Source organism: Anser brachyrhynchus (genome assembly GCF_964034855.1).
Source record: "Anser brachyrhynchus genome assembly, chromosome: 1".
Taxonomy (NCBI): domain Eukaryota; kingdom Metazoa; phylum Chordata; class Aves; order Anseriformes; family Anatidae; genus Anser; species Anser brachyrhynchus.
In genome coordinates, this window is record NC_137694.1 from 182,883,048 (window position 1) to 182,910,029 (window position 26,982).

Below are 26,982 nucleotides of genomic sequence, written 5' to 3' on the forward strand. Positions count from 1 at the left end.
TACCAGGCCTGGCATTGCTGTCTGCGACGGTCAGCGCCGGCTCGAGTAAGAAGGGATGCTCTAAATAAACCAGAAGCGCTGCGTTTTTTCTTCCAGCAACTCCGCGCTCAGGTGCAGCTGTGCTGTCTTGAAATATTTCAGTGATGGTTTCCCTACGGGCTATAAAAAAAAAAGGAAAGTGGAACAGAGGTGCAGAACCACCCTCCCACGCAGAGAGAAATGATGATGAACGGCTTTTAAAAGAGGGAAAAGGGGGGAATGTAAAAACAAAGCATGAAGATAAATGAAAAGAGAAAGCACGTCAGGGTGCTCTGCTTCTCACGCACCTCCAAGGAACACTGGGCCACGCTGAGGTGTGTGGAGGGGGAATTAGTGATTCTACACAGCCCACAGGCACCCCCGGAGACTTGTTACAGAGCAACGTTGTACTTACAAAGACCTTAAGCCAAAGTTAACCACCCGGACTTCAAGTCTTAAACACACGAACAGCTTTTCTCACAGCAGGTTGGAAAGCAACTCCTCCTGTCAACGGCCAGCCCAGAATTGCTACAGCCTAAAGCAAACTCTCAGCCCTGCTGGCCACGGTGGCATTCTGGGGACACTTTCCAGGCCCCATAGGATTCAGCAACACGGAATCGGCCCCTCCAGCACAGACACCTGCAGGGCTCGCTCACCCCTGCCCTGTGCCTGCAGAAGCTGCCTGAAGCCCGCCACTGACTTCTAAAAATTTCCATCTAACTTTCAGGTATTTCTTTAAAAAAAAAAAAAAGATGAAGAAGAACAGCTGGGAAAGAGAAAGCTGAGAAAAGAGACTGAGAAAATCCTGGGAAACCCTTTTTTGGAAGGGAGTCTGCATCTGTGAAATCTCACGAGTGTGATGCAGACACAGGAAAGACCACTGGGATCGCTTCAGAACTCCACCGGTACCTGTGCTTGCGTTTGCACTTTGTCTCACTTGCTAGGCTGCCCCTAAAAGGCACCCTAAACAACGCTGCTGAAGTTATTGGGAAAATTTGTTTGCATGTTCTGTTAGCTTCAGTCAGGTATTCCTGCTGATAAAAACTGCGATTGGTTCTAACAATGGTCTAACAAAAGTTTTCTCCTAATTGCAATGCCAGTGCAGTAGGAACAAGGTGAGCAGCAGCCACTGCAACAGGGGACATTGGGAGCCAGCTCCATGAAGTCACTCCCTGACATCCCTCTTATTTTCGAACTATCTGATTCCCATACTCATTAAATAGCTGTACCTGGCCCTCAACAATAAATCTGGGGTACGATAGGCCCTTGGTTTAACATAACTCTATTTGCACTTGCAGCATGGTAATGTTATGTCACCTTTTCATGACTCTAAAATAAAATACACTTCTCCTTGGGGATCCTTACAAGAGAGTCACCTTTCACTTCTAGGAAGTTGACACTTCAAGGTTTATTGCTTATTTATTTCCCACTCGGCAAAGCAAAGACATAGTTCTGAGGTACTCGGGTTTAACTCAAGCTCTTTCTGGAGTGGCAGCAAATGGTTCTTCTGGTCCACGAGGAAATTCTGCATTTATTTCTGGTTTATGACAAAAAGATAAACAAACCCTAATTTCCTTTCTCACGTCTCTTTGGAAGTCATGTGAACCAGGCAGACAAGATTTGTTCCGAGCACATCTTCTGCAAGGAATCACAACCTTTCAACGTCAGTTTCCAAATGGCGCCACTCCAAAAAGCCGTGGCCAGAACCAGAGCAGGCAGCACTGGATTCCCTGGATCCTTCCAGGAAAAAATCATGGTGCTGCGAAGGGCCGGGGGAGCAGCACAGACCTACCTGGAGAAGCTCAGCGGGGCCCAGGAGCTGCCCCTTGGGCTGGGGCTCCACACGGGCAACTCCTTCCCCTCTTGCTGCTGCGCCTCGGCTGGTGCTGGCCTGGGTCTGAAAATAGAAGAGGGTTATTTTTTTTTTTCCTTTTTCTCTCTTTAATGTATCAATTAGAACAAAACAACCAAAAAAAAACAACTAGCCAGAGGGACACCAGAGCCTAAGCGCTATCACTGTTTTATACAGAGGTTTGGTGCACTCGGAGCAATCAACCCCAACAAAAACCTTCAAAGTTGCTCTGATATTGCCAAAACGCTGCTGTCTCCAAAGGCGATTTGCAGCTGGCCCAGCAAAGCAGGGAGGCGCAGGGACACGTGTTTTGTCCCTACAGCCGTCCCCTTCAAATCGGATTTGGTACTGTTGCTGCCTTGCTCCCATACGAAACAAAAAGCCTAAGGACATGTCTGCAATTCAAAAAAAAAAAAAAAGAGATTATGCAGAGTAAGCGGAAAAAGAGCTGGCTATAAAGAGGTGCAGGTGTGACCCAAATTGCTCTGAATTAGCCTAACTGATCGAGCATCACCCTAGCTTTAGATCGGTTCAGCCTGATGGGGGCAAGCCCTGAAGACCCTGCTGCAGCACCTTGGATTTGCTTTAGGAACAGCAAATTCAGTGAAAGAAGCCAGTTTTCTGTTAAAATGAGTTATCTGCAGACACGTTCCCAGTGTTTTAGGGAACAATTTGCAATCTGATTTGCTGTTATTCTGTGCCGCTGGGCACCCGTGCCGCTGTGCTCAGGCTTGGGTGAGGATTTCCTGCAGCTCAGGAGAAAAGCAGCAGAGAGCACGGCAACTCAGCCAGTGCCCCTGCTGTGGCTTGAGCGAGGTTTGCATTTGAGAAGCTGGCAGGCAGAGATGCAATTAAGCCTCGTGGGCACTTTGTGCCAGTAGATCCCAATACATTTTGTCACGGGGCAAAGCAGAGCGTTTCTGCTACACCACAGGCTCGCTTCCAGATGTTGTACGTGATTTCTGAGTTGGGCTCAGTGTTTTTAATGAGTGTTTTAAAGAAGAGGGCACAGAAGCACTCCGGGGTTTTGCTGGGGGAGGATTTGCCTCCCTGCCAGGTTTAACCCGGAGCTGCACATCTTGACTCCTTAACCTCGTTTGCTTTTCCTTTCTGTGAAAAGAAGAGGACGGAAAGAAAACAGACGTCACTCTAGGAGCTCCCTGGCGGACAACCAGCTGCGGGTCACCTCCTCCTGCCCCGCAGCCGTCAGTGAGATACAGCCCCGCAGGCCCAGCACGTCCCCAGGGGCAGCCACGAGGATGCTGCCCCAGGGAAGGGCTGTCTTTGGTCTCACGGGGAAACAGGCACGGTCGTCTTGCCTGCACCAGGGGTCTCTGAGTTACCACTCCTTCGTTGCCATACATTGAGATGGGTCAAGAAATATCACGGCAGAATGCACTCCTAGTGAAAATGCTCTGAGACCCCGCAGGTCCCCCGGGGAATCCTCTAAGAGCAATGAAATGTGAGCAGAGCGAAAATTTTAAACGTGAATTTTTGACCCCGAAGTGAAGAAGATGGATTAAAACACAGAAATCTGGGGATTTTGACAGATGCGGAGGCAGGTGAAAGTCATGTTCAGTCCCCAGTGGAATTTGAAGCCGAGGACTTCAAATGCAAAGCCTGAGTAACAAAAATGAAAGATAAACAGAAGCACCTGATGACATCTGTCGGTCGGCTTTAAACCAAGGTGTTTCATTTACAAGGATTCCTGCGGAGAGGAGTGTAACCCATAAACTTCATTAAATGAATCATGATTAAATCAGTTCAGAAGTCAATGTCTTCTGACCATCAGCTTAAGTGTCTTGCAGCCCCTGGAGGTGTGCATCCCTCTTACCACCTCCAACATCTCCTAACCAGCTGCACAACTCCAGACCTTACAAGGATCTTTCAGGCTATGTCTTGCTTCCTGATGTGTCCTTTTCTTCTGGATGAATGCAACCCATCCAGAAAGTTTCTGTAAAGACCATTTTACCAGCATCTACCTGAGATTATTTTGCCCTTCTCTTTCCATTCTTCCACTGGATTCTTCCTCCAAGGTGCAAACCTTTTCTCTGCAACTTTCAGGCACTTCATGGCTTTGCTCCCTCCTTGACAATCAGCTCTCTGTGCTACCCAGAGAGCTGATGCTGCTTCCAAGCAGCCCATGATGCCCATCCCCATGTCCACATTTACTGGAAATTTAGCTGCCTGAGGGATTTTTCAGAGGAGAGTGCTGGTGCCTCAGCCCACGTGCATGGTTGGGAAGAGGTCACGTGTGTGTGTGTGTGTGTGTGTGTGTGTGTGTGTCCACCCCTCCAATAAATGCCTTCATAGAACCATAGGACGGCTTGGGTTGGAAGGGACCTTAAAGACCACCCAGTCCCACCCCCCTGCCATGGGCAGGGCCACCTCCCACCAGACCAGGTTGCCCAAAGCCCCATCCAGCCTGGCCTTGAACACCTCCAGGGATGGGGCACCCACAGCTTCTCCGGGCAGCCTGTGCCAGGGCCTCACCACCCTGAGTGGCCTTGCAGAATTCCAGGTAGATGATGTTGGTTGGCCTTCCCTTGACTGATGCACCCACCCCATTACAGAAGGCCACTAGGTTGGTCAGGCATGATTTGCCCCTGGTGAAGCCGTGCTGGCTGTCTCGGATCCCCTCCTTGTTGTGCACGTGCCTCGACATTGCTTCCAGGAGGATCTGTTCCGTGATCTCGCCAGGCACAGAAGGGCAGATATGCAAGCAAGAGAAGAGGGTGGCTTTACCTGGAATGGAAGGAGAAACAACGCTGGTGTACGGATGCTATCCGAAGCACTCTGATCACCCTGGAGCAATCGCTGTAGCAGAGATGACAGCCACTCTGGGCAGGAGACAGAAGGCAGCAAAGGTCCAACGACAAAAGTAACTGCTGTTTCTCCAGAACTTAAGCTATCCGATGTGACAAAGAGCAGCATGGCTGCACATGAAGGCTGGTGAGACCCCAGGCACCCTCAAACCCTGCCCTCCCGGGGAATGGCCACTAATTGGTCACTAATAAGTCGCCGGAACAGAAGCAAGTCACCCCTGCATCAGTGCTCCCAGAAACATTGCTGTGGTGCCAGGTGACTTGTGCTGGGTTTATGTGGTAAGGGCCTGGTAGCAGTGGGCTGCAGGGGTGGCCTCTGTGAGAAGGGTCTAGCAACTGCCCCATGTCAGATCAGAGCCAGCTCCAGCCAGCTCCAAAGGGACCCGCTGCTGGCCAGAGCTCAGCCAGGGAGCGATGCTGGGTGGGCCTCTGGGAGAGCAGATTGAAGAAAGAAAAGAAAAAAACAATGTGGCAGCAACTGGGAGAGAGGAGTGAGAAGCAGCCCTGCAAACCCCAAGGTCAGTGCAGCAGGAGGGCAGGAGGTGCCCCAGGCACACAGCAGCAGTTCCCCTGCAGCCTGTGGAGAGGCCCCTGGTGGAGCAGGCTGTCCCCCTGCAGCCCATGGGTCCCACACGGAGCAGATCTCCACGCTGCAGCCCGTGGAGGAGCCCCCGGTGGAGCAGGTGGATGTGGCCTGGAGGAGGCTGCGGCCCATGGAGAGCCCCCGCAGGAGCAGGCCCCGGGCCGGAGCTGCAGCCCGTGGAGAGGAGCCCACGCAGGAGCAGGGGCCTGGGGGTGCCAGAATCCCGTGGGAGGGACCCCGCGTGGAGCAGGGGCAGGGAGGGACCGTGAGGGAGCGGTGGAGACGAAGCGTCAGGGACTGACCGCAGCCCCCATTCCCCTGTGCTGCTCAGGGGGAGGAGGTAAAAGAGGGTGGGTGGGGGGAAGGTGGTTTTAGCTTGGTTTTAGTCTCTCACTGCTCTAGTCTGTTAGCGATAGGCAATAAATTACTTTAATCTCCCTATTCTGAGTCTGTTTTGCTCATGACAGTAATTGGTGAGCAATCTCCCTGTCCTTATCTCAAGCCATGAGCTTTTTTCACCATATTTTCTCCTCGTTCTGCTGAGGAGCGGGAGTGAGAGAGCAGCGAGGTGGTGCTGAGCTGCCCATCGGTGTGAAACCACCACATGACTACAAATGCTTACGTTGCTGCTAAGTTAGTTTTGTGAAGCTCCACAAGCAGCACCTGCCTGCCCTGCAATGTTTCCATGCTCCGAAGCTCTGCAGAGGCTGCAAGCAATTCCAGGATGTCCCTGAAAGCAACAAAAAATCCCCTAGCTTCTGCTATAAAATCAAGGACGCCGGCACTGACCAGGCTGGAGCTAAACCAATTATGGAGGGAAGCATCAGGCCCAAGAAATGTGTAGCTCCTGCACGACAGAATTTGCCCATCTTAACAAAGAAATCTGTTCCCTGATTTGAGTTCAGGCCTGCTCTCTGTCTGTGCCGTGCAAATGTGCCCCAAATGCCAGCTGTATTTCGACCCCGTGAAAGCGGAGGCTGTGCAGAGCCGCAGAACCAGAGGAATCTGGACAGCCAGCGAGGAGGATGGAGGGGCAGCCGAGAGCAAAGTAACCTGGTCCTTGGTTTCACCCCGAGCCTGCGAGGAAGAAAGGGCAGCAGGGAGCACACGATCCCCTTGGGGCACCCGTCCCAGCTTCCCATGGCTGAGGAAAGGCCGAGGGAAGCTGCCACGCGTTCTGCCAGAAAGCTGCCGAAGGAAGGGGTTGACGCAGTAACATTTGCTCCTTTCCATGCTGCTTGTCGTGAAGGGAGATGCCTCCTGCAGAGCATGGGAATGGATCCGGGGAGGATGGAGCTGCCTGAAAACAGCCCCGGCTGACACAAGCCTGGGAAAGGCACAGGGAAACGCAGAAGAGCAGCAGGAGGCAGCCCCATGGAACAGAGCCCCTCTGCTGCAAGAAGGGACCCTTCCAACCCCTTTCTTCCCCTAACGCTCTGTTCCCTCTCTACATATTTTCTCTTCACTAACTGAGTTGGTCTCCAGAGTCCATTTTGCAGCTGTTGGTGAGAAACAACAGCCCTTCTCAGGAGCTTGTAACAGCCAGACTCCATTTTCTTTTCATTTCCTTCTTTTCAGACACTTCCTGCCTCATGAAGTGCATGTGCGTGCGAGGAGCAGCCTGTCTCCAGTTGGAAATGTCAAATGCAGTTCATCTGAGCTGGGGCTATAGGAATTCTGCATTTGTTTCTAACGAGGAGAACAAAATTGAATTCTTTCCTCCTTGTCACTGAAGCATGGGACCAAACTGTCAAAGGAATCACATAATAAGGAAGAATGACGTGTTATGTATTGGGGAAAAGTTCAAGTCAGAGCCTTTGACAGGCACAAGTTGGACTGGGAAAGCAGACAGGGGTGCTGGTTTTGTGCTGGGCACCCTGGAGACATTTACGTGACAGAACTGCGAGCTTTGTCACCTGCACAATACAGAACAAAATCCCATGCCAGGCTTGGGGAATGGGACTGCAAGGGAATTTGGGTCAGAGACCAACTCGGGGCAGGTGGAGAGCACACAAGACAGTGCCCAAGCCCCGTACCCAGCTGGGCAGCCGTGCTCAAAACCAGACCTGGTGCTAAAAGCCTGCAGCAGGAGCTGGGATCAGGCGTAACAACCACCAAGCACCGTAGCACCCTCGGCGCGGCTCCCTGCAAACACCCTACAGCAGCTAGATAGGTGGAAATGGAGGAAAAATCGATGGAAATGGTTCTCTTCTTACAGCCATCCGAAGGACTGTCCTTCCGTCGCGGTCCAGGCACAGCCACCACATCTCTGGCTTGTGCCCCGCCAGGCTGGCTGAAGCCCCATCGCCTTCCCATGGAAACATCTCCGGGGTTGGGCTTCCAGAGGGGTCCTGCAAAACATCACAGCCACCACCACTGCCACCACACGCTCCAGATACCTCCCTCTCCCGTGCCCACACTCCAGCGTCTGCTCTATAAAAGTAGCACGCACTTGTCTTTTCCAAGCTATTTATACAGGTTTTGTTTGTGCAGTAGCCAGGCCGTTATCTGTACCGGAGTTATACAAATACCGTCTTAAAATAATTTAAACACCTGGCAAATGTTTGCCATTATCCCAGCCGTTTCTCTTGCCATGCCACTAAGACACATTCGTATCTTTTCCTGAGCCATAGTTTGTAACGTGAAATCCCATCCTGACGTTTTAATAGGACACCATTGAGTGTTTGCAACTTAAAGTGAATTTCTGTTAGTTGGCATCACAGATTCAAGGCACCGTAGCAATGCCTCAACAGATTCTTGCGTTCTTATCGCTGCACATGTGCACACGTGTGTATGCACACGCAAATATTTGAAGGAACCTTAGGCAGAACTACAGATTGAATGCTTAAATGTGTGCTTAAACAAGACGCAGCCAGTTAATATGTCTCGGTGCAACAAGTGTTCATTCCTCAGCTCTTGAATACGTATGTTCAGGGCAACTAAATCTGCAGCTACTGCAGACAGCCAGTGCATGGGCAGGGATGTGGGATTAGCTCACGTAAGTCTGGGACTCAGCTCCATAAGTCTGGAGAGCCAGAGCTCCCAGGTTCACATCCCATCGGGGCACCGAGCCGTGGCTGAGCTGCTTTGCAGCGGGTGTCTCTGCCCACAGAAGAGACCTTATCCCCTAAGAGGTGCGTGCAACTCCTTCTTAAAGCAAAGCATTGGCATGAAGAAACTGCCATCTTGCTAGATGGCATTAGTTTCCTCTTGTTTTAATTAATGGCATTAATTCCTGGTCGTTTGCTTACTTGATGTAATTTTAATGATTAGATTAACAGATATTTCTTCATCCCTAGCAGACTGATGAGGCTGCAGGGTGCATCTGGTTTTGCCCGACAGCAGCGCAAAAGCTTTCTTCTAATGAGCTGTCAAAAAATGTATCACCAGCAGAAACTCCTTCCCCACGGCTTGCAGAGATGAAAGAGAAGCTTGTTCTATTTGCACGATACAAACAAATAGCAGACATCTCCTATAGGAACCAAAGGGCGTATCTGTTACTGTGATGTTCAACAGCTCACTTTGATAAAACTTTCCAAGAGGAGGGCTCGGTGGTGGTGGTTTGATTGTTGTTGTTTTTAAATCCAGAAGGCAAATCAAGGGTCCTAAGGGAACTACCAGAGACAAACAGACCCCAAATGGCACAAATTGAACACAGGATGCTCTTCTGAGGGACTCCCTGCTTACTAATTCTGAAACAGATGATCATCTTCACTGTAGATAATTACGCCACAGCTAAGACTCTGGGGTTGGTACAATGTCATCTGCATTAAGGGAGTTAATAGCAGTGCAAGAAGCCACGCTTCAGGATCTAAAGCATGTAATGCACAGATGCAGCTGCAAAGCAGGTGACTGTGATGCAGGAATAACCTTTCTCTCCAAATCAACCCCAAAAGATAAGTAAGCAGGTGGCAATGAGGAATGAGATTCTCAGTCCGTTGATACTTTCACAATTAGGGTGTAAAAATATTTTGGTGGTGATACAAGAAGCAACAGAAAAGCCCAGCAAAAGAGCTCAGGAAATGCCAAGGAAACACAGAAAACATTGTTACATTGCGTGGCTATTACACAGGACAGAAGAATAAAATCCTTAAGCTCGTGAAACAAGACAATCGCATGCTTTTGTAGGACTGAAGACATTGCATGATTTATTCACAGACAGAAGCATGTCAGAGGTCCAAGAACCCAAGTGACATGACGATCAGAGGTGACAGCTTCCGAAGGATGTTTTGAAAGACAAACCTTTAGGAACAGGCTTTCTGTCACCTACCAGATCTAAACACAAAGTAGTGACATTTTCTTTGAGTCCACATATGGGAGAGTACCACCAGACGCCTGCTACCCGCAGAGCAGGCTGCGTGGTGCCTCTCACGCACTGCATCTGGAGAAGGGGGACTGCTGGCGCCTCGCTGCGACTCGGGGCCAGGCCATGCAGCACACACGGCCAGGGAGCTGCCGGGGGCTCCTTCCAGCCTGGCTGACCCACCCGAGCACGCAGTGAGCGGCAGCCTCCTGCGAAGGTAAACAAACACCACTGAACTCTGAAACTCTAATTTTGGCCGCTGGATGAGGCAGCCAAAATTGTTTTCCAGATAAGCGCGGTTGTTTAGAATGCAGACACGACCCAAACGTAAGTTTTACAGCAGCTCCCTGATGCGGGGAGATGAGGCAGCAGGCAGTTATTTTTGCAGAGGCATGAAGCATTGTGTCAGGCTTTGGCTTCTTCTTGCTTCCCCTCTCCTGCTTCCACAGCAGAGCACGAACACTTAATTCCCTTAAGAGGGTAAAGTACCACTTACAAGTAAGCCACATTTGAGCTAAGTACAAAGGAACTAAACATGGCCCTTGCACAAGTACCCACAAACATAACTTTGAGGGAGAGAGGACTTCTGCAACCATATTTTTGCTGTAGTTTCCCTGGTAGAGTCCAAACTTTGAGGCATGAACTTCTGAGATGGGGTGATATTGTTTCTCTGTTGAGGCCCAGCATTTTCAGTGTGGGGAAGGACCTCCACTAAATGCTTCCATATTTAACTTTCCTGGAAGGGTCAAAAGGGAACTTCAGCTGCATTTTCAGATTTTCCTAAGAAAAAAATATTATTTTTAACAGAGTTCCCAGGGATTAAAAAAAAAAACTCTCCACCCTTGAATCCCACGTGCTTTGCCAGAGAAAAAGAATGGAAAACCCAAGCAGTAAACTAATTAGGGGGCATTAACATCACCTCAGCCATACAATAGATTTGCTTTCCAGTACCTTATGTGCTCTTCATCTCTCCCCATCATTGTCAAAAAAATTTAACTCAAAGAAATGAGACAAAAAGTCTGGGCATCTTTCGTGGACACTGAAAGCCTGCACAGAAAGTCCTTCTGAACAACTTCTCTTTGAGAGTTGTTTCCTGGAAAATTATTTTATTATTTAATTTGTAATGACTGCAATGTATAACTGATTCTCTTCATTTTCTTCACTCCAGACTGTGTCCATATCCCTTCTGGGACCATATGACTTCACGTACTTTTAACTGATACCTTAACCACTTTCAGGGATGCATTCACATTTCTTTCACAAACCAATGACTGTTTCTTTATAAATGTATACAGTTTTGGAATGAAGTAACTCCCTTGTATTAAGTTACAAAATTTCAAAGCTTTTACATACTATTGCCCCTTTTGGAATCAATAAGGGTTTTCCAGTTAATTACAAGTCATTTTCCCTATAATAGAAAAGATGCTAAATACGAAGTCAGGGTTGATTCTAATTTAATTTCCACTAATGTGTTAGCCCATGAACAAAGGCAGGCAGCTCCTGTAAAAGCAGCTCATCTTCCAGGAGCCCAATACCACCAGTACCTGATATCCAAGAAGGATATACTCTCTCAGTCACGGACTCAAATCAATGTTACAACCCCCTTTTTTCTCTTTGGACCCTTCTCTCTCCAGGGCCTTGGTTAGTCCGAGTAACAACCCCGGATCGTCCCCCTGTACTCAGCTCTGGTGAGGCTGCATTTCAAGTGCTGTGTTCAGTTTTGGGCCCCCCAGTACAAGAAGGATATCGAGGCCCTGGAGCATGTCCAGAGAATGGCTACAAAGCTGGTGAAGGGCCTGGAGCACAAGTCCTGTGAGGAGCGGCTGAGGGAACTGGGGTTGTTTAGTCTGGAGGAGGCGCAGGGCAGACCTCATTGCTCTCCGCAACTACCTGCGAAGAAGGTGTGGGGAGCTGGGGGTCGGCCTCTTCTCACAGGTAACCAGTGACAGGACTAGAGGGAATGGCCTGAACTTGTGCCAGGGGAGGTTCAGGCTGGAAATGAGGAGACATTTCTTCTCAGAAAGAGCAGTCAGGCACCGGGACGGGTTGCCCAGGGAGGTGGTGGAGTCACCGTCCCTGGGGGTGTTCAAGGAAAGGTTGGACGTGGTGCTTAGGGACGTGGCCCTGCTGAGGAAAATTGGCACGATTTTCCACCGACACCTTTATTAGGGTGCAAGGGGATCCCTATGCGGATCCCCACGAGGATCCCAAACCCGTTTCGGACGTTACAAACCCGTTACGGGCCAACACCGCCCCCCTCACCACACCCCTCCCCTCAGCCTCCGTCCCGCCCCTGGCTCCCCATTAGCCGCGGTGCCCGCCCGTCAGCCGCGGTTGCCATGGCGGCCCTGAGGGAGGGGCCATGGCGGCCGGCGGGGGGGGACGGAGCGGGGCGGGGCGGGCGGCACCGGCACCGATGCACGGAGCGGAGGAGGCGGCGGCCGGGGGGCCGCGGGTGAGCGCGGCGAGCACGCAGACCGACAGCATGGCCGGTGAGCGGGGCTGCACAGCTCGGCACGGCTCGGCTGGCCCCGGCGGGGCGCAGCCGCTCTCGGGCCGGTGCGGCGGCTCAGCCCGGGGGGGGGGGGTGTGCGCGCCTTCGTGCCCCGCTCCGGGCGGGGAGGGGGGGCTCGCAAAATGGCTGCCCACGCTGCGGGGCTCTGGCATAGCCCCTGCAGCCGGCACCAAGCCCTGCTGCCGGCATAAAGCCCTACAGCCCAGCCGCATCCCGCGGGAGAGGCCCTGCGCCTTTCTGGCTCCCCGTGCAGGAGCAATGGGGTCTCTGATGCTGCCCTCCCCGGCTTGCTTCCCCCCGGGAGTGCTGTGTTTGCCTCAGGGAACGGGTCCCCAAACCTGCAGGGGTAAAATCACACCCCTGGGGGGTGAGCGGGGCTTGGTGGGGGACCGAGGGCTTGGTGCACCTCCAAAGAGCACGCCCTTCCCGCCTGGCTTTGTGCTCAGTAGCAGAGCCTCTCTGTAGTTGCTTTAAATTCTTTTACCTTCAAACGTTCACAAAGGTACCTGCTACCTTCATCAAAAGTCCCCAAAGGTACCTGCTACCTTCATCAAAAGTCCCCAAAGGTACCTGCTACCTTCATCAAAAGTCCCCAAAGTTTCCAGGCCGCTTTAATCAACCTTCTCTTCACTCTGTTGAACTTCAGGGAACCTTTAGCTATGTAAATGAATAAAGACGTGAAGATGTTTCCATGATAACTGTGACCACAGTTAGTTGCTTTTCCATCACAATATCCTCCTGGTTCTCATTATATGTTTACATTGTTTCACAACAGGGAGGTGAACCAGCACATTCCTCAGTTTGTTTCCCTTGTGTACAACTTGTCACACTCAAACTGGGTCCAAAAAAAAACCAAACAATGGTTCAGACTTGTTTCCATTGTATTTTATTTAAAATCTACTGTGTCTGGTGAATTGTAATCCGTTTTAGAAATCCTGATGGTGGACATGTGAGTTGACGTGAATAGTGCCGCTTGTTGTAGCTTGCAACGAGAATGAACTCAAATATCCATTTAAGAAAACAAAATCTGCTTGTTTAAATGCGGCTGGCAGACTTAAGTGTTTGTTTTTAGTACAAGCGAGGACAAATCTTCACGTGCACCTTGCTAGCGAGTGTGCCTGATGGGGCTGGCCAGGCGCCCCTTGCAGTGTTTGTGCACGGTGGGACAGCAGAGCCGTGCAGCCTAAGGAGGCAGCGTGGCATCGGATGGTGCTGCTGACAGGACTCGGTCTGCTTTCTAAAATCCCGAGGAGTTTTGTTCTTCCTTCTGCGTGGGAAAATGCTGCAGAAATACTGACTGAAAGTGGTGTTCCTGTCATGGGTTGCATATGTTTGTCTGCTGTCCTAAATGTTTGGATTCATAGCCATATCATTAAACTAACCCTCTCCTCCACCAAAACAGTCTTAGTATCTGATTATATCTCTTCCATACTGCTAGAAGTACTTCAGTAAATGTTTTCCTTTCATTCTGTTCTTGCATCTGCCTTTTCCTCTTTTGCAAAAACGCCACTAACATTTGTGGGAAAGGGTACAAATGAAAATGATACCGTTATCAGGCAGCACCCGTGAGACCCATGGAGGAATGTGTGCTCATTACAGCCCTCCGTACGCACCCCTGGAATAGGCACTGGAGCGTTTTCAAAGACTTAATTAACTTCTTGCCAAGCGTGAGGCATGCCAGCTTTATGGTGTGTTAGTGAGCCATGCAGTGCATCCTCCTCTGTTTGTGGGACGCTCGGTAGTGCTGAGTGCTGGGCCTCTCAGGGCACCGTCCCCATTTTGAGTAGGTGCGATCCAAAATAGCACAACGTGGTCAGTGGCCTTAGATAGGGTTCTCTGCTGCCTCTCTGGTTATTCAGTTAGAAGTGACAGCCTGAGTAATAGGTTTATTTTTTTCGTAAAAATCTAACCCAAATTTAAGCAGACCGTAAAAATTGAGAAGTGGGTTTCTCCGTAACTGGTATAGCTGAAAGATTACACAAAGCCTCGTCCGCTCTTGCAGAGGATGTCAGTGTAAGACCATGATGGTGCTTGGATGTTTTTGTTCTCTGTGTGGTGAGACCAAAGTTGAATCACAAGATCAGTCTCAGATTTCTGTCAGCATGTGTGAATCACTTGGGTACATTAAGTTATGTGGGCTCTGATCTTTGGTTTTTGCTCTTTGCTTGCAAGTAGAATTAACTCACTGAATTACAGTGAAAGTTTCTCAACTTCCTCTTGTCATACAAATATGATCTCTGCATCCAGGTGCAAGCATCCTGGGTTGACATCTACCCTCCTGACAATGTGGGTTTGGATGTTGTAATAGCAGAAGCAGCTGATAAAATAGCTTCTGTAGTAGCTGAGGTGGAAAATATTGTTCAAAACTTTTATTTGTGTCTGTGGAAAGGTTTTGGTTTACCTACCAGCTCAGTTAGAACATGTTGGCGGTTGTGAGAAGTATATATTAAGACCCTGAAGATGATGAGAGCCCTCATTGTAAACAAAGTCTTGCTGCATGTTGGTTTGTAACACTTCTATATCATTTCACAGAATGGGAAGTTGAATGTTTAGGTTACGAAAAGTGAGGGGGTTTTTAAAACATAGAACTTGTGCCAGTTTTGTTTTTCCTTTCTAGAAGCTTGGACGTTTCTGAAAGAACTAGGATCTCAGAACTTAAAGGTAAAGAGAGGCAAGATACTGCTCAGCTGCCTGGTCACATCTTGCCTCTTCTAGCTCTGGTTGTATTCTTCCTGGCATACGTATCCCCTAACCTAGGAAGGAAACGTGGAATCTGGTGTGCCACCTTGGAAGGGTTGCTGACATCTCTACAGCATCCCTTGTGTATCTTAGTCATTAAAACAACGTCGATTTTCTTTATACTCTTTAATAAATACTATTTTTTCTTCTAATGACAGGTCAAATACCAAGGCTTTCTAAGGTCAATCTTTTTACTTTGTTCAGTCTCTGGATGGAGCTCTTTCCTTCAGCCGAACAACAGAAGAAGTCACAGGTAAAATGTCAAAGCTTACTGTGAATTGGTCTTTCTGAACAGATGCTAACAGCTCCTGCAGTGAGTTAACTAAATGGCTCTTTGCATTATCGGTGAAAGAAAAAAAAAAGCTGATAAAGTTTTTTTCAAATATTTCTTAGAATTAGAAGAGAATCCAGTATAGGGAGGAAAATAGCAAAACAGTTAAATAGCATTTTATTTTTGAAAAATTAATTGGAAGGCAAGATCTATTCCCAACAGATGAAGCAAGCAGTAAAAGCTGCTGGTCACCTTCGAAAAGCATTGCGACAAAGACTTGGTATATACTGTGCATTTCCTACTTTACACTAATTGTAACTTTAAGATCAGTGTGGCTTGTGGTGTAGAGAGAATCTTTAAAATGACCGTGTTGATGATTGTAGAAGAGTTTTCTTATGCAGTGGAGGTGCACAGTACTCTCTGAAACAGTTGCTGATAAGAACTTTTAGGTAACTACATTAGTGACAAAAGAAATCATCCTTGAGAATGGGTCTTATACGTAGCTGCCAGTTGCGTGTCAAAGTACAGGGGTGTTTTCAGAGTGTGCTGGAACAGGGTGTCTCCATTTGTAATCAGAGTTCTTATGATGTTCTTTAAAGCGATTACTACTTCATGCAGAGCAGACCCATGTGCTAGGATCCATCGCACATATATCAACCAGGACAAGAAAAGACAGGAAAATAATCTGAGTGACAATTAGACCTAATTTTCAGAGTTTAGTATCGTATGTCCCAGACTAGATTGCTGTCTTTGTGAAAGAGGGAAAGATGAACACTATACAGACTTCAAATGCAGTTTCAAATTTAGTAATTCAGTTAGGAATGGCACATGGGTTATATGTAGGGCTTTGGTACAGCCTCATCTCTGTAACTGCAAAGAAATTGAATAATTTACAGACAAGTGTTCTGGTAGCAGCTGGATTACATAATGAGATCTGTTTCACCAGCTTCATCAAACTAGCCAGTGTTCAGTTTCCTCACAGTACATGGGAATCCAGATGTAAGAGCTCTTGTCTGTGATATGCAGACTTTTTCCATGGAAACTTCTTTAGAACCGTGATTTATTTCTATAAATGAAAGAGGCCGAAATAAAGCAACTGGATCCCAGGATGATCAAGGTTAAGAAAGAATTTAAATTCATCAACACTTTTAGATGCTGAACGATTCAGAGGGGCTTTCAGTTATAGTTGAAAGAATTTTCTGTGCATCTCCTGGGTTTTGTAGTGGGCAAAACAATGATCAAAAAATTCAGAAATTTGCAACAGGTCTTGATATGAAGTTTGGCAGGGGCGCAGCACTCAGGTATTAAAAGACACATGTAGGAACCACCACTGTTTAGTGAAAATATAACAGATTTATTTAATGATTCATATCAAATTTGTACTGAAGAGGAGTATGCTCTGTTCCTGGTCGATTAGAGTTACCCAAGGAAGATCTGTAATATCTCAGTGGGCTTGATGCTAATAAATAATAATTATAATTATAATAATAATAGTAATGCATTTTTTCTGTAGGTAAAGAAGAGTGGTCTAGTTGTGGTGAAAAACATGACAATTATTGGTCTTCATTGTTCCAGTACAGACTTGCACGCTGGCCAGATTGCACTTATTAAACACGGATCAAGACTTAAAAACTGTGATCTTTATTTTTCCAGAAAACCGTGTTCGACTTGTTTAAAAATGATTGTAAATGGTAAGCAAGGACTGCCGTATAGTAGGAGAAAAAGTTATGCTTGTGATTGGTGGTATCAGAAAGCCTGTTTTCTCTTTGGATTGTCACAGATGTGAGTGCTGATTGCTAACTTGTGTAAGCCTGCGCTGATACTTGCCACAGGTCATAAAAAAGGTATTGAATGTGCGTTTCTTGAAGGTCAAGGTACCAAGTGTTTGCTAATGAGACCCCATTTCTTTGTGCAACTAACATTGGTGATGGTTCTCTCTCCTGTGGGATGCAGCATGGAGATTCTCACACACCTGTTCTACTTTCCAAGAACAACCCTAAGTCTGATGACTAGAGATTGCTGCATTTTTTTCTTTGCCCTCTCATTGCTTGTTAGTGGCAACACAGTATTTTTGAGCAGAAATCACGGGAACTACTTTAAGGCTTCCTTTTTTCCAAGTGAGATGAAGACAGGTCAGATAATTCTCTTCCTGAAATGGGATCTTCTGGTACAGCCCATCTGTAAGTTTTGGGTTTGAATCTCAGAAGCAGCTTCTATTAGTGCTAACTTTTTGTGCATGGTGGTAACGTATCTGTTGTAGGCAAGACATAAACTTAGGCTGCCACAAAGATGTTAGAACTTAAATTCCAATTTTTGTCTATGGCCTGATTATCAAGTTGGATAAGCTCTTGACACTGACGTCTGCTAGAATTCTTACTGTCCAGACACACCTTAAGCACCACTTGGGGTCTTGAAGGAGTAAAAAGAGGGTTAGGCAATAGTGTGTTTTATACGAGGTTTGTGTTGCACTGTACTTAAATGGCTCCTTTTGCTCTTGCAGCTGGGGTGAACAGGATTTCCTACTGGCCTGCAGATCCTGAAATCAGCTTGCAGAATGAGGCTTCCAATCCCATGACGACTGATGATGCAAAGCTAGATGCCAAAGCAGTGGAACGACTCAAGTCAAATAGTCGTGCTCGGGTGTGTGTGCTGCTTCAGCCCTTAGTATGCTACATGGTGCAGTTCATTGAAGAAACTTCCACCAAGTTTGATTTTATTCAAAAAATAGCAAAATCTCAGCCTGACTTTAATACCGACTTTTATACCGCATGTAGGCAAGAGAAAATAAAGGAGTATGAAAGTTTATTCCTAATTTCAAATGAGGAAACGCACAAGCAAATACTGATGACAATAGGACTGGAGAACCTCTGTGAAAATCCCTACTTCAGCAATCTTAGGCAAAATATGAAGGATCTTGTCTTGGTCTTGGCCACAGTGGCTGCCAGCGTCCCTGTCTTTGGTTGCTTTGGGTTTTACAGCAGTGAATCACAGCAAACAAATGAAACGTACCATCAGGGTTTGCCCCAGGAAATTGCAAGGCACTGTATGGTACAAGCCCGATTACTCGCGTACCGGACAGGTGAGTTGATACAATAGTGGAAGAGGAACAGGTCTTGTGAGTAGTGAGTTCCTGATTTCAGTCTTGTTTCATCCAAATACTTCCTTGAGCAAGCTGCTGAATTGATGTGTACTTACATTTCTCCACCTCTGAGACAAGAGCAGCAGTAGTAGTAGAAACTCCACAGGGGAACATAGTACTGTGCATGAAAGCACAGAGCTTTTCCAAGAGAAAATCAATGCAGGTATCTCACATACCCACTAGCAAAGCCTGCCAACGCCTATCTGAAAATGCAACACAGTGACTTCTAAATTCTTCTTTAAGTAGCTCTTTTTACAGACGTTTCACAAGACGCTTCTGTTATTAAGTAAGTCCCCAAAGTTTAAGCATATTACGTACACTTCAGAAAAGAAGAGGTTTTTGTACAGCTGTTGTTGCATGTAGACCAAGATAGACTGACAAAGCTTGAGTACCTTGAGTACCTGTTGAGTACCTTGGTGCAGCAAACTTCAGTTTTATCTCTGCTTTTCATCCTGGACTCAAGTCTGTTTTTTGAGCAAACTCTTATTCCACATTAATCCTGTAATGAAGCACTAATTCTCTGTGAAATTAAAATCAGTAACAACCCTGCAGATGCATGTAACAAAAACAAGATCAAAAGATATTTTCTATGCTGGGTTACTATACATCAATAACTAATACGTATGTAGAATATAAATAAAGTCAGCCCTCATAAAACCTGTATTTGGCAGGAGAAGACCCTTTTTGAGTGATTGTGTGTGGTAGTGATACCAAGGGTAATGGAAAATTGTTAATTGAAACAGTGTAATCTACAGTATTCATCACGAGAAGCCTGAAATATTTTTTTGACCTTGATATGCTCTTTTAACTGGTCAAGACTCTCCTTAATAGCGACTGGGGAAGGTTTACAAGATCCATAAAAATCTTCCAAGTCACATAAAGGAAAGTTCTGTTACAGTTTTCCCATGGTAGTGATAGGAAACATCCCCCAAAAATCTGAGTGTTAACATTTTGTCTCTGAATTGGGTATAAAATAAAACTAATTTTGATACAAGTTCAGACTAGGGAACCATAAATGTAGGGAGTGGCAGCAATTAAGTAATAAATATGAGAAATGGTTTTATTGGGTTTCCATCTCGGATCATTATGCCTGTCTGCATATATTCTTGGCACATTTTCTGATCTGATAAATACGTATTGGTTGCTGCTCAGCATTTGTGGACAAATGTACTTGGCATAGCCTTAGAAAGGCTGGCCTTGCACTTAGAGCACACCCAGCATTTCCAGTAGACTCGTATGACTTTGAAGCTCTCAGTCTTTCTGCACTCTTTTCTCCTGTCCACAAAACAATGAATGTAATTCCTTACTCTAGGATATCATATATTAATGTGTACATAACTTAGAAGTACCTTATTTGTTACTCACTGCTAAAATGTTGTGTTTTAGAGGATCATAAAACAGGAGTTGGAGCTATTATTTGGGCAGAAGAAAAATCAGTAAGTATTGAACGAGGTGCCTCTTCTTGCACCCATCATTCATACACTTGTATCTGCTTTGAGCTTGTTATTTTATTCTGAAAAATGCACCTGTGTATAAACTCGCATACATGTAGGGTGCTATAGAAAGCTTGCCCTCCTTGTTGTTTGGTAACTGCGTTAAAGACTTTTCACTGCTATGCTGTCAAGATGAAGGAGAGCGATAAAGTAGCGCAGAAAGAAAACCCTGCCACAGTGTTTCTGCCTGTCTTTTTGGTGTGCTTGCTTCCCTAGTTGTCAAATACTCCAGGTGTTCCAGCTATGAAGTTTTTTCCCAGCTGTCTACTCTCCTCTTTTGGAGAGGTCTCAGAGCAATCGTAGCCCGGGGATATTTGTTGCAGTTGAACTGCTGTACTGACTTCAGCAGGTTCCCTTTTGAATCAAAGTGATATTTTTCTGCAAATACCATTAAAGTGCTTTTTCCCATCTAAGTATATCAATTTTATTTCTTTTTGTCTCTCATTACTCATGTTACCAGTCCAGGAAGCCTCATTCTTCATGGAACTGCAACCTACTCTTCTAACGTCTTGTTTTTTTACCACTTCAGTCATCAAGTGCTTATTGCAGTTTTGTTTCTTGTTCTTATTTCAATCACTGATTGCTACCTTGCTACTTTGTCGGCCCACTGGTCACTGCATCTGTTCAGAGGCAGGTGAAACAGTCCCTGGCACATCAGGGACTAGCTCCACCTTTCTTTAATTTTGCACATTGCAGAGTCTTAATGACTAAATCCTTCAGACTTTTGTTCCTTGATAAAAGGAACGCCTGGTGCAGCGTGTTGTCCGGGGTGTTGCAGTTTGCCTGCGTGGCTCCTGTGGAGCTTGATGGAAAAGCTCTATGCAGACATGGAGCAGTTAGCAGGAGCTGAGTTTTCTTTTAACGGCTGTAGCTTGGCATGAACTGATAATATTTGCATACTAAACAAAATGTGAAAGCATGTATTGCACAACACTTTGACTTAGTACTCGGTTTAGACGTCACCAAAAATGATGATTTGCTTGCTGTTGCAGAGAAGCTGTGACGGAACAGGAGCAATGTATTTTGTAGGCTGTGGTTACAACGCCTTTCCTGCTGGATCTGAATATGCCGATTTTCCACACATGGACGATAAACAAAAAGATCGGGAGATCAGAAAGTTCAGATACATTATACACGCTGAGCAGAACGCCTTGACGTTCAGGTAACGGGTTTCATTTTACAACAGAAAAGAAAGAAACAGTTCAGAAACTATCACAACGACATCGTGCTTTTGTCATGGAATTAAGTGTGGATTGTGGTCACAGTTTTGTTTTATGCCTATGATGCAGAACTTGGATGTACACAGACACAGTCAGCTCTGGGGTTTCTGCAGACAGAGTCCGAGTGAACTTGGTTTCAAAAGGATATTCACTGTGATGATTCACAAAAGGATATTCACATACTCAATATGTGGCAGCTATCTTTCAGATGCAAGTCACTGCGTCTGGTTTCTGCTATGACCATGCTATAAACTGAAATATGGAAGCGTGGCAGTTGTTGAGGCTTCCAACATGATACGAGATATGCATGGAAACATAGGAGGGGTGTTTCATTCACTGATAGTAAAACCGAACCAGATGTCATTGTATACCCACACACATGACCACGAATAAGCTGCTTCTGTGTGTAGATATTAACACAACACTTCTTTACTTGTTCCCGTTGTCACCATTCAAAACTCTCAAAAGGTAAATTCTGAAATTCTGTTTTCTGGCTGCTTGTAGGTGCCGAGAAATAAAGCCAGATGAGAGAAGCATGATATTTGTCACAAAATGTCCTTGCGATGAATGTGTCCCTTTAATCAAAGGGGCTGGTATCAAGCAAATCTACGCAGGAGATGTTGATGCTGGCAAAAAGAAAGCAGACATATCGTATATGAAGTTTGGTGAACTTGAGGGTGTAAGCAAATTTACCGTAAGTGTCTCGATGTACTATATTCTAAAAATGTAGGGAGGGAGGGCAGCGGGAGCAGTCGTCTGGAGCCAGGGTGGGGGAGTGTTTCCTTGTGCTGCTGAATCATGTGCGGGTGGAATCGAGAGGTTGCTCTGGCATGCCTCTTGGGAGGAGTGGTGTGCCATCTGCCAGATGGCGAGGCCGAGTGCACCTGTTTTCTGGGATGTAATTTCCTTCCAGATTGCCCTCTGACTTGTTGCTGCTGATTGACACGGTGTCTTAACACTCTGAAGTGCCCCCTCTCCTCTCCTCTCCTCTCCTTGTAACTCTCCTCGAGCCCCCCGTCACAGACCGGCAGCTGGTGTGGGAGATTGCTGTGTGCTTCCATAGGCCTTTCCAGCAGTTCCTCAAAGAGCTGTGGTGGGTTTTGAAGGTGGACAAGTGCACCTGCGCTCAAGGTGCTCACCGTGACAAGCTGCAGCGCTGCTGGCTTGCTTCCCCTTCTCAAGGGAATAAATGGCCCTGCATCCCTTAATAGCTTTCTATCCTCAAAGGAAGCACGTGTTTGAGGGGGCACCCTGCTTTCCTCGCCTCACAGTGGAGGGCTGGAGGGTACTTCTTTCTCCCCTTGCTCTTTCATCTGTCTTCTGGAATAAGTAAACTTTTTCTTCTTCTTTTACCAGTGGCAACTAAATCCATTTCACACTAATGCCCTTGAATTCCACGATCCCGTGACCAGGGAGAGTAAGTGTGTTTTTTTTTTCATTAATGTGTTTTATGACTGAAATAGTAAGTGAGATCAAGTTTTAAACAAACCTGAATTCCTCTGGGGATTGATTTCAGTTAGTTAAATTTTGCTGTGAACACTTCTCTGAACTTTTTGAAAATACTTTTTGAACTTACTAATGGTAAGTTAAAAATATGAGCTTGTTTTAGCAAATGCTTGGCACTCGTATGTGTTACAAAATCTCGTAATGCTATTATTAAGAACAGCAATATGCTCTTTTGCACTTAGATCATTTCAGACTACTTTATCATGTTTTATATTGTTTTCTGTGAAGACTTTAAGGGACTTGGTGTGCTTTTTTTTTTTTTAAGAGGAGTTGGACTCTTCTAAGTCATTTAAATATGTTGTGCAGGACATTCCAGTGCTTATCTTATTATGAAGCAGAATCTACACCAATGTTTTCCAATGAATAATTATATATATATAAATATATATTTTTTTCCTTCAGTTTCATTAGTTTTGATGGTAGCTGGGGCACAGGTCAAAAAATCCTTGTCTACCTACACCCCTTAGAACTGGAGCTGACACCTTCTGAAAACACTTTAGATGACAGGTACACTGAGGCCTTTTTGAGCTACAGAAGGGGCCTACCACTTGCACCAACTGCCAGCCACCAGTCCTTAAAATGTTTCTCAGTCAGAGGGGAAAGTAATGTGGAAAAACAAGCTAAATAATTTTTGTGCCTCAAGCAGAAAAAAGTGGAGCATGAAGATAGGGAGCTGGCAGTTGCTCGAAGCATTGAGTACCATGCTGGGAGCATAAACAAGACTGCAGGTGGTTTTTGTAGCACATGAATAGCCACAACCTAGAAGCTAATTCCTAACGTAGTGAGCTAGATTAGTGGAGAAGTCTTTTTGTTAGCTATTTCCTTATGGGTCACGGCAAGGAATGGGGAGGGAAGGGTTCAGGGTAGTGTTTATGGCATTAGTAATAACTGCCTAATGTCAGGGCGTGTTTGTCCCTCCCTCTGCTAATGGTTTTCAGCTGGAGAAAGATTCATCCTGTGGCACTTCTGTTTGACAACCTTTAGCAGGGTTCATTTTTCTAACAATGTTTTCTTTAGGATGGTATGCTCGCATTTTCAACACTAAACTGTTTTAATTTGCTCTCTTTCTGTAATATGTTTCTCTTGCTATGATTATTGCGTGATCCCTATATGGGGAGGAAGACAAACTCTCCTGCCCCCACCCAGTGTCATTCCAGTGTGCCTGTACCTGTTGAGTATTTAGACTATGCTTACTGTTGTATTAACATTTTACCTTTTCTTTTTTCTTTAGATGGGGTCCAGAAAACAAAATCAGTAGATGACCAGCAGCACCAAAACAAGAAACTGTGTCTTGGTCACTATTGAATAATTAAGCACTTCTGCAGTCTTGCTCTTTATTTTTTATAATGCAGCCTGTTTGCACTTTCATATAATGAAGAGTTTTATTTATTGTTTGGAAGGTGATTTTTAGAATAAGTTTATTTATGATGTCTTAAATGTTTTACAGAATTACCCGAAGGTCTTTTTAATTTAAAAGTTCCTGGGGAAAAAACGCTGCTTGTATTTTCTATGAAAGTAATTGGGTGGCAAATCATTGTTAATGCATAAAAAAATACTGAAGGTTCATTGGTGGTAGGTCAGAGGAGTAATAAAAGAGTATCTCCTTGCTTGGTGTATGGATTGAGGGAATGAATTTCTACGTTCTGGGTTATCAGAATGCAGAAATAAGTAGAGTACTCAAGGGAATCTCCTAGAAAATGGTAGATAAATCATCGCTAGTAATTATTCCTAGTCCCTGAAAGTGGCTTTTGCTTCTCAGTCTGCTTGTATGGTGGAGACACTGCCACCGGGATGGAGATGGTTGCTAGATGAGTGATTTGGAGATTAAGCTCGTCTCTCAAACATAACTTCTTCCAGCTACCATAGCAGCACGGCTGGTTTGTTCTGTGGTACTTGTGCTGCTGCTGTGTGTTCTGTGTGCTTCCTCAAGTGCATCCCATCTGAATTAATCTAGACCTAGACTAGGTTTGCTTTTTCTCAGCTTCTGGATACAGGCCTGAAAGATTTTGGCTGTATGTGTATCACTGGCCCCAACGTGCTATGCGAAGATTGCTGGTGTTTAGTTTTTGTTAAGCTTCTCTAATGGGCGTCTAGGACTCAAGGAGCGGATAAAGAGCCAGAGATCCTGTTGTTTCTTAGATAGGATGATCTGTACCAGTGGAATAGGCCAAATCTTTTCAGGTGCCAGTCTCTTTGCTGTCGACATGATGTTAAAACAGCTGGTTTCATGCAGTCTCGTGTTGTTGCTACTTTCGAGGGAGTGCTGGGTAGGGGACAGGTAACTGGAATAGGGAGTTTTTCCCCCTAGAACCTTTTGAGAGGTCGCTCTCCCTACTCTCAGCTGTTTGCTGCTTTGAATGTGACCTCTAGCTGCTGTAGCAGGTGTACCAAGACTTTCTGTTCACTCCTCTGCTGAGCTCTCAAGTACAAATGCCTTAAACCTCTTTCATGCTGCTACTGGTAGGACGTGCAAACAGATTCTTCCCAGTTCTTCCACACGTCTTGTCTTTCGTTGTTGCCCTCCTCAAAACCCTGAAAGGGGAATCACGTTCTAAGATGCTGCTATAGTTTCTGTTTTTACTTGTAGGCTTTGGATAGCAAAGCTGTGATTAGACAGTGCGCAAAGTGGCATTAACGTGGCATTAATAATAGGTAGTTTGCTCGCACCCAGTCTGGCTACTGCTCCCGTATTTTAAGGTACAATTCTTGGTGCTTGGAACTGCACCAAGTAGCTGTGATTCCTCACGGCCCACGTTATAACTTCATACCAGAACAGGGCAGTGCTTATATCCTCTTACCACCATGACAATTTGCTCTCACTGAAGCTGGAGAAGCTGCTGTTTCCCTCAGTCTAGTTAAACTGAAGACTACTCTCCAGCTGCTGGAAGAGTGAGGTGCATGCCACGTTAGCAGCAGCAATCTCACCGGGCAAGTGTTTGACCTGCACCACTGCTGCCCTGCTAAGCAGGGTGCGTACAGCTTCATTCCCCAGGAGCAGATAGCGCTAGTGAAGGAGGGAGGAAAATACAACCCTGTTCGTCAACCAAAGGAAGGATGGTGAAATCTATTTTTTGCATCACCCTGAAAAAAAGTGCATTTGCACAGTAGCTCATGAGGAAGTAACTGAACTGCTGCTTCACTAGAACTGAATTACCACCAGGTCTTCTGGTCTAGAGTGCGGAACTGGGATCCTGAACTTAGTTTAGGGCCAGCAGATCTAGCTGCAAGAGGTCTGTGCCTCACCTATCAGATTCAGAGTGCAGTGTAGATGCAGTTTTCAGACCAGGGATTAAGTTACTGTTCTGGGTGTTGTACAAACCTCAGAGATAGTTCTAGTTGTTTGTTTTTTTTTTCCTCTCATCAAGGAATATAGTTCCATTCCTTGCAACTTCCATATGAGGTTAAAGTTGGGTATTGTTGGTGTTTCATAAGCAAGATTGTCTTTATAGTCTGTTTTAAATCATGAATATTTTACTTTGGCATATTTTTTCTTTCCACTTCTTGTAAGCATCTTGTGTTAGAGTAATTACTCTTGGCTCTTCCTACAGATTGGAAGAACACTGTCCAGATTAAAGTAAAAAATCCACCCTATCCCCCGAAACCTTGTTTCTGTAATCCATTGGTAGTGCTTTTCTACTTGAGGTAGAAGCAGGGGAAAAAACAGTGCAGATTTAAGGCCCCTTCATGTTTATACTGATCAGTCAGCTGGTATCAAAGTAGGTAAAGAAATCTGTATCTGTGCAGGAAAAGCTGAAATTGAAAAGTCCCCAAAAGGTTGTAGGTGGCCTGGGTACAAGGAGAGGTAAATCAAGATATGCATCAAATATCGCACATCACATTAAATAACTACGCTGCAGCGAATGCTGCTGGTGGTCTGTACTTCATGAGGAGTTAAGATTTTACCTTTACTTTTTATTGATTTTTTTAAAAAGGTATTTTTGTACAAAGCTTCCTGTGAAACTTGGAATTGCTTTTAAGGCTGAAGGCTCGGAAGACGGACTGTCTGTCATGCCATCTTTCTACAAATTCGTCCAGAAGTTCACAAATTTCTTTGATTATCGGTGTAACACTACTTCTTTACTTCTTGCTGGAATTGCAAAGTAGTGTCTTTATCCTGACCACTAGGAAGAATGTGAATGGGGTTTCTTACAGCCCCCAGACTCCGTAGGCGCTGCCGTGCATGTCATCTGCTTACCCGAGAGAAGCACGGAAGGACTGGGCATCTCCTGCAGTGCTTATTTTGCAAATGAACTCTAGCGTGTTTGTTTCGTACTTAAAAAGAAAACTGTATTTAAAATTACGAAACGTAGAATTTATATATTTTATATATACGTATGAAATTTCGATATGCATTTTGGGTCTCTTCCATCCATGCCGGAGCAGTCATTTCAATCGCAGGTATTAACCACCAGTAGTAATTTGGCTTCTAGACTGAGAATTACAGAGCTTCTCTGTTAATTATTTGCCTTACAGCAAAACATGTTTTCAGCTAATAAATTCAGTAAGTACTGAAGTGTA

General features: G+C 45.8%; 2 protein-coding genes across 4 annotated transcripts; one reads left to right on the forward strand and one right to left on the reverse strand.

Annotated features, from left to right (window-relative positions):
• Positions 1 to 21: 21 nt before the first annotated feature.
• LOC308196190 (uncharacterized protein) lies at positions 22 to 12,776 on the reverse strand. Its single transcript, XM_080594873.1, has 5 exons — positions 12,667 to 12,776; positions 7,495 to 7,629; positions 4,434 to 4,615; positions 1,811 to 1,915; positions 22 to 159 (listed from the first exon to the last, which is right to left on the reverse strand). Exons 1-5 carry the CDS (start codon positions 12,677 to 12,679, stop codon positions 61 to 63), a joined length of 534 nt encoding a protein of 177 aa, XP_080450999.1. The 5' UTR covers positions 12,680 to 12,776; the 3' UTR covers positions 22 to 60.
• Positions 11,829 to 26,982, forward strand: CDADC1 (cytidine and dCMP deaminase domain containing 1; the record flags this gene model as incomplete). 3 transcript variants are annotated; one of them, XM_080594795.1, is made up of 9 exons in its annotated part: positions 11,829 to 12,073; positions 14,994 to 15,088; positions 16,620 to 16,797; positions 17,607 to 18,185; positions 19,632 to 19,681; positions 20,731 to 20,900; positions 21,463 to 21,652; positions 22,315 to 22,375; positions 23,696 to 26,982. In XM_080594795.1, 9 exons carry the CDS (start codon positions 11,944 to 11,946, stop codon positions 23,767 to 23,769), a joined length of 1,527 nt encoding a protein of 508 aa, XP_080450921.1. In that variant the 3' UTR covers positions 23,770 to 26,982. The 3 variants fall into 3 exon arrangements, with proteins under 3 accessions (XP_080450921.1, XP_080450923.1, XP_080450922.1); XM_080594797.1 differs by lacking the exon at positions 11,829 to 12,073 and adding an exon at positions 13,752 to 14,757; XM_080594796.1 differs by lacking the exon at positions 11,829 to 12,073 and having other exon boundaries at positions 14,987 to 15,088.

What these genes read in the sequence shown, in the direction of transcription:
- LOC308196190 (XM_080594873.1), bottom strand. An exon ending in TAGTGGCCTTCTGTAATGGG is followed by an intron (nt 1,916 to 4,433) that starts GTGGGTGCATCA and finishes TTCTATTTTCAG; the next exon opens with ACCCAGGCCAGCACCAGCCG. An exon ending in GCCCCGCTGAGCTTCTCCAG is followed by an intron (nt 160 to 1,810) that starts GTAGGTCTGTGC and finishes TTTTTTTTATAG; the next exon opens with CCCGTAGGGAAACCATCACT.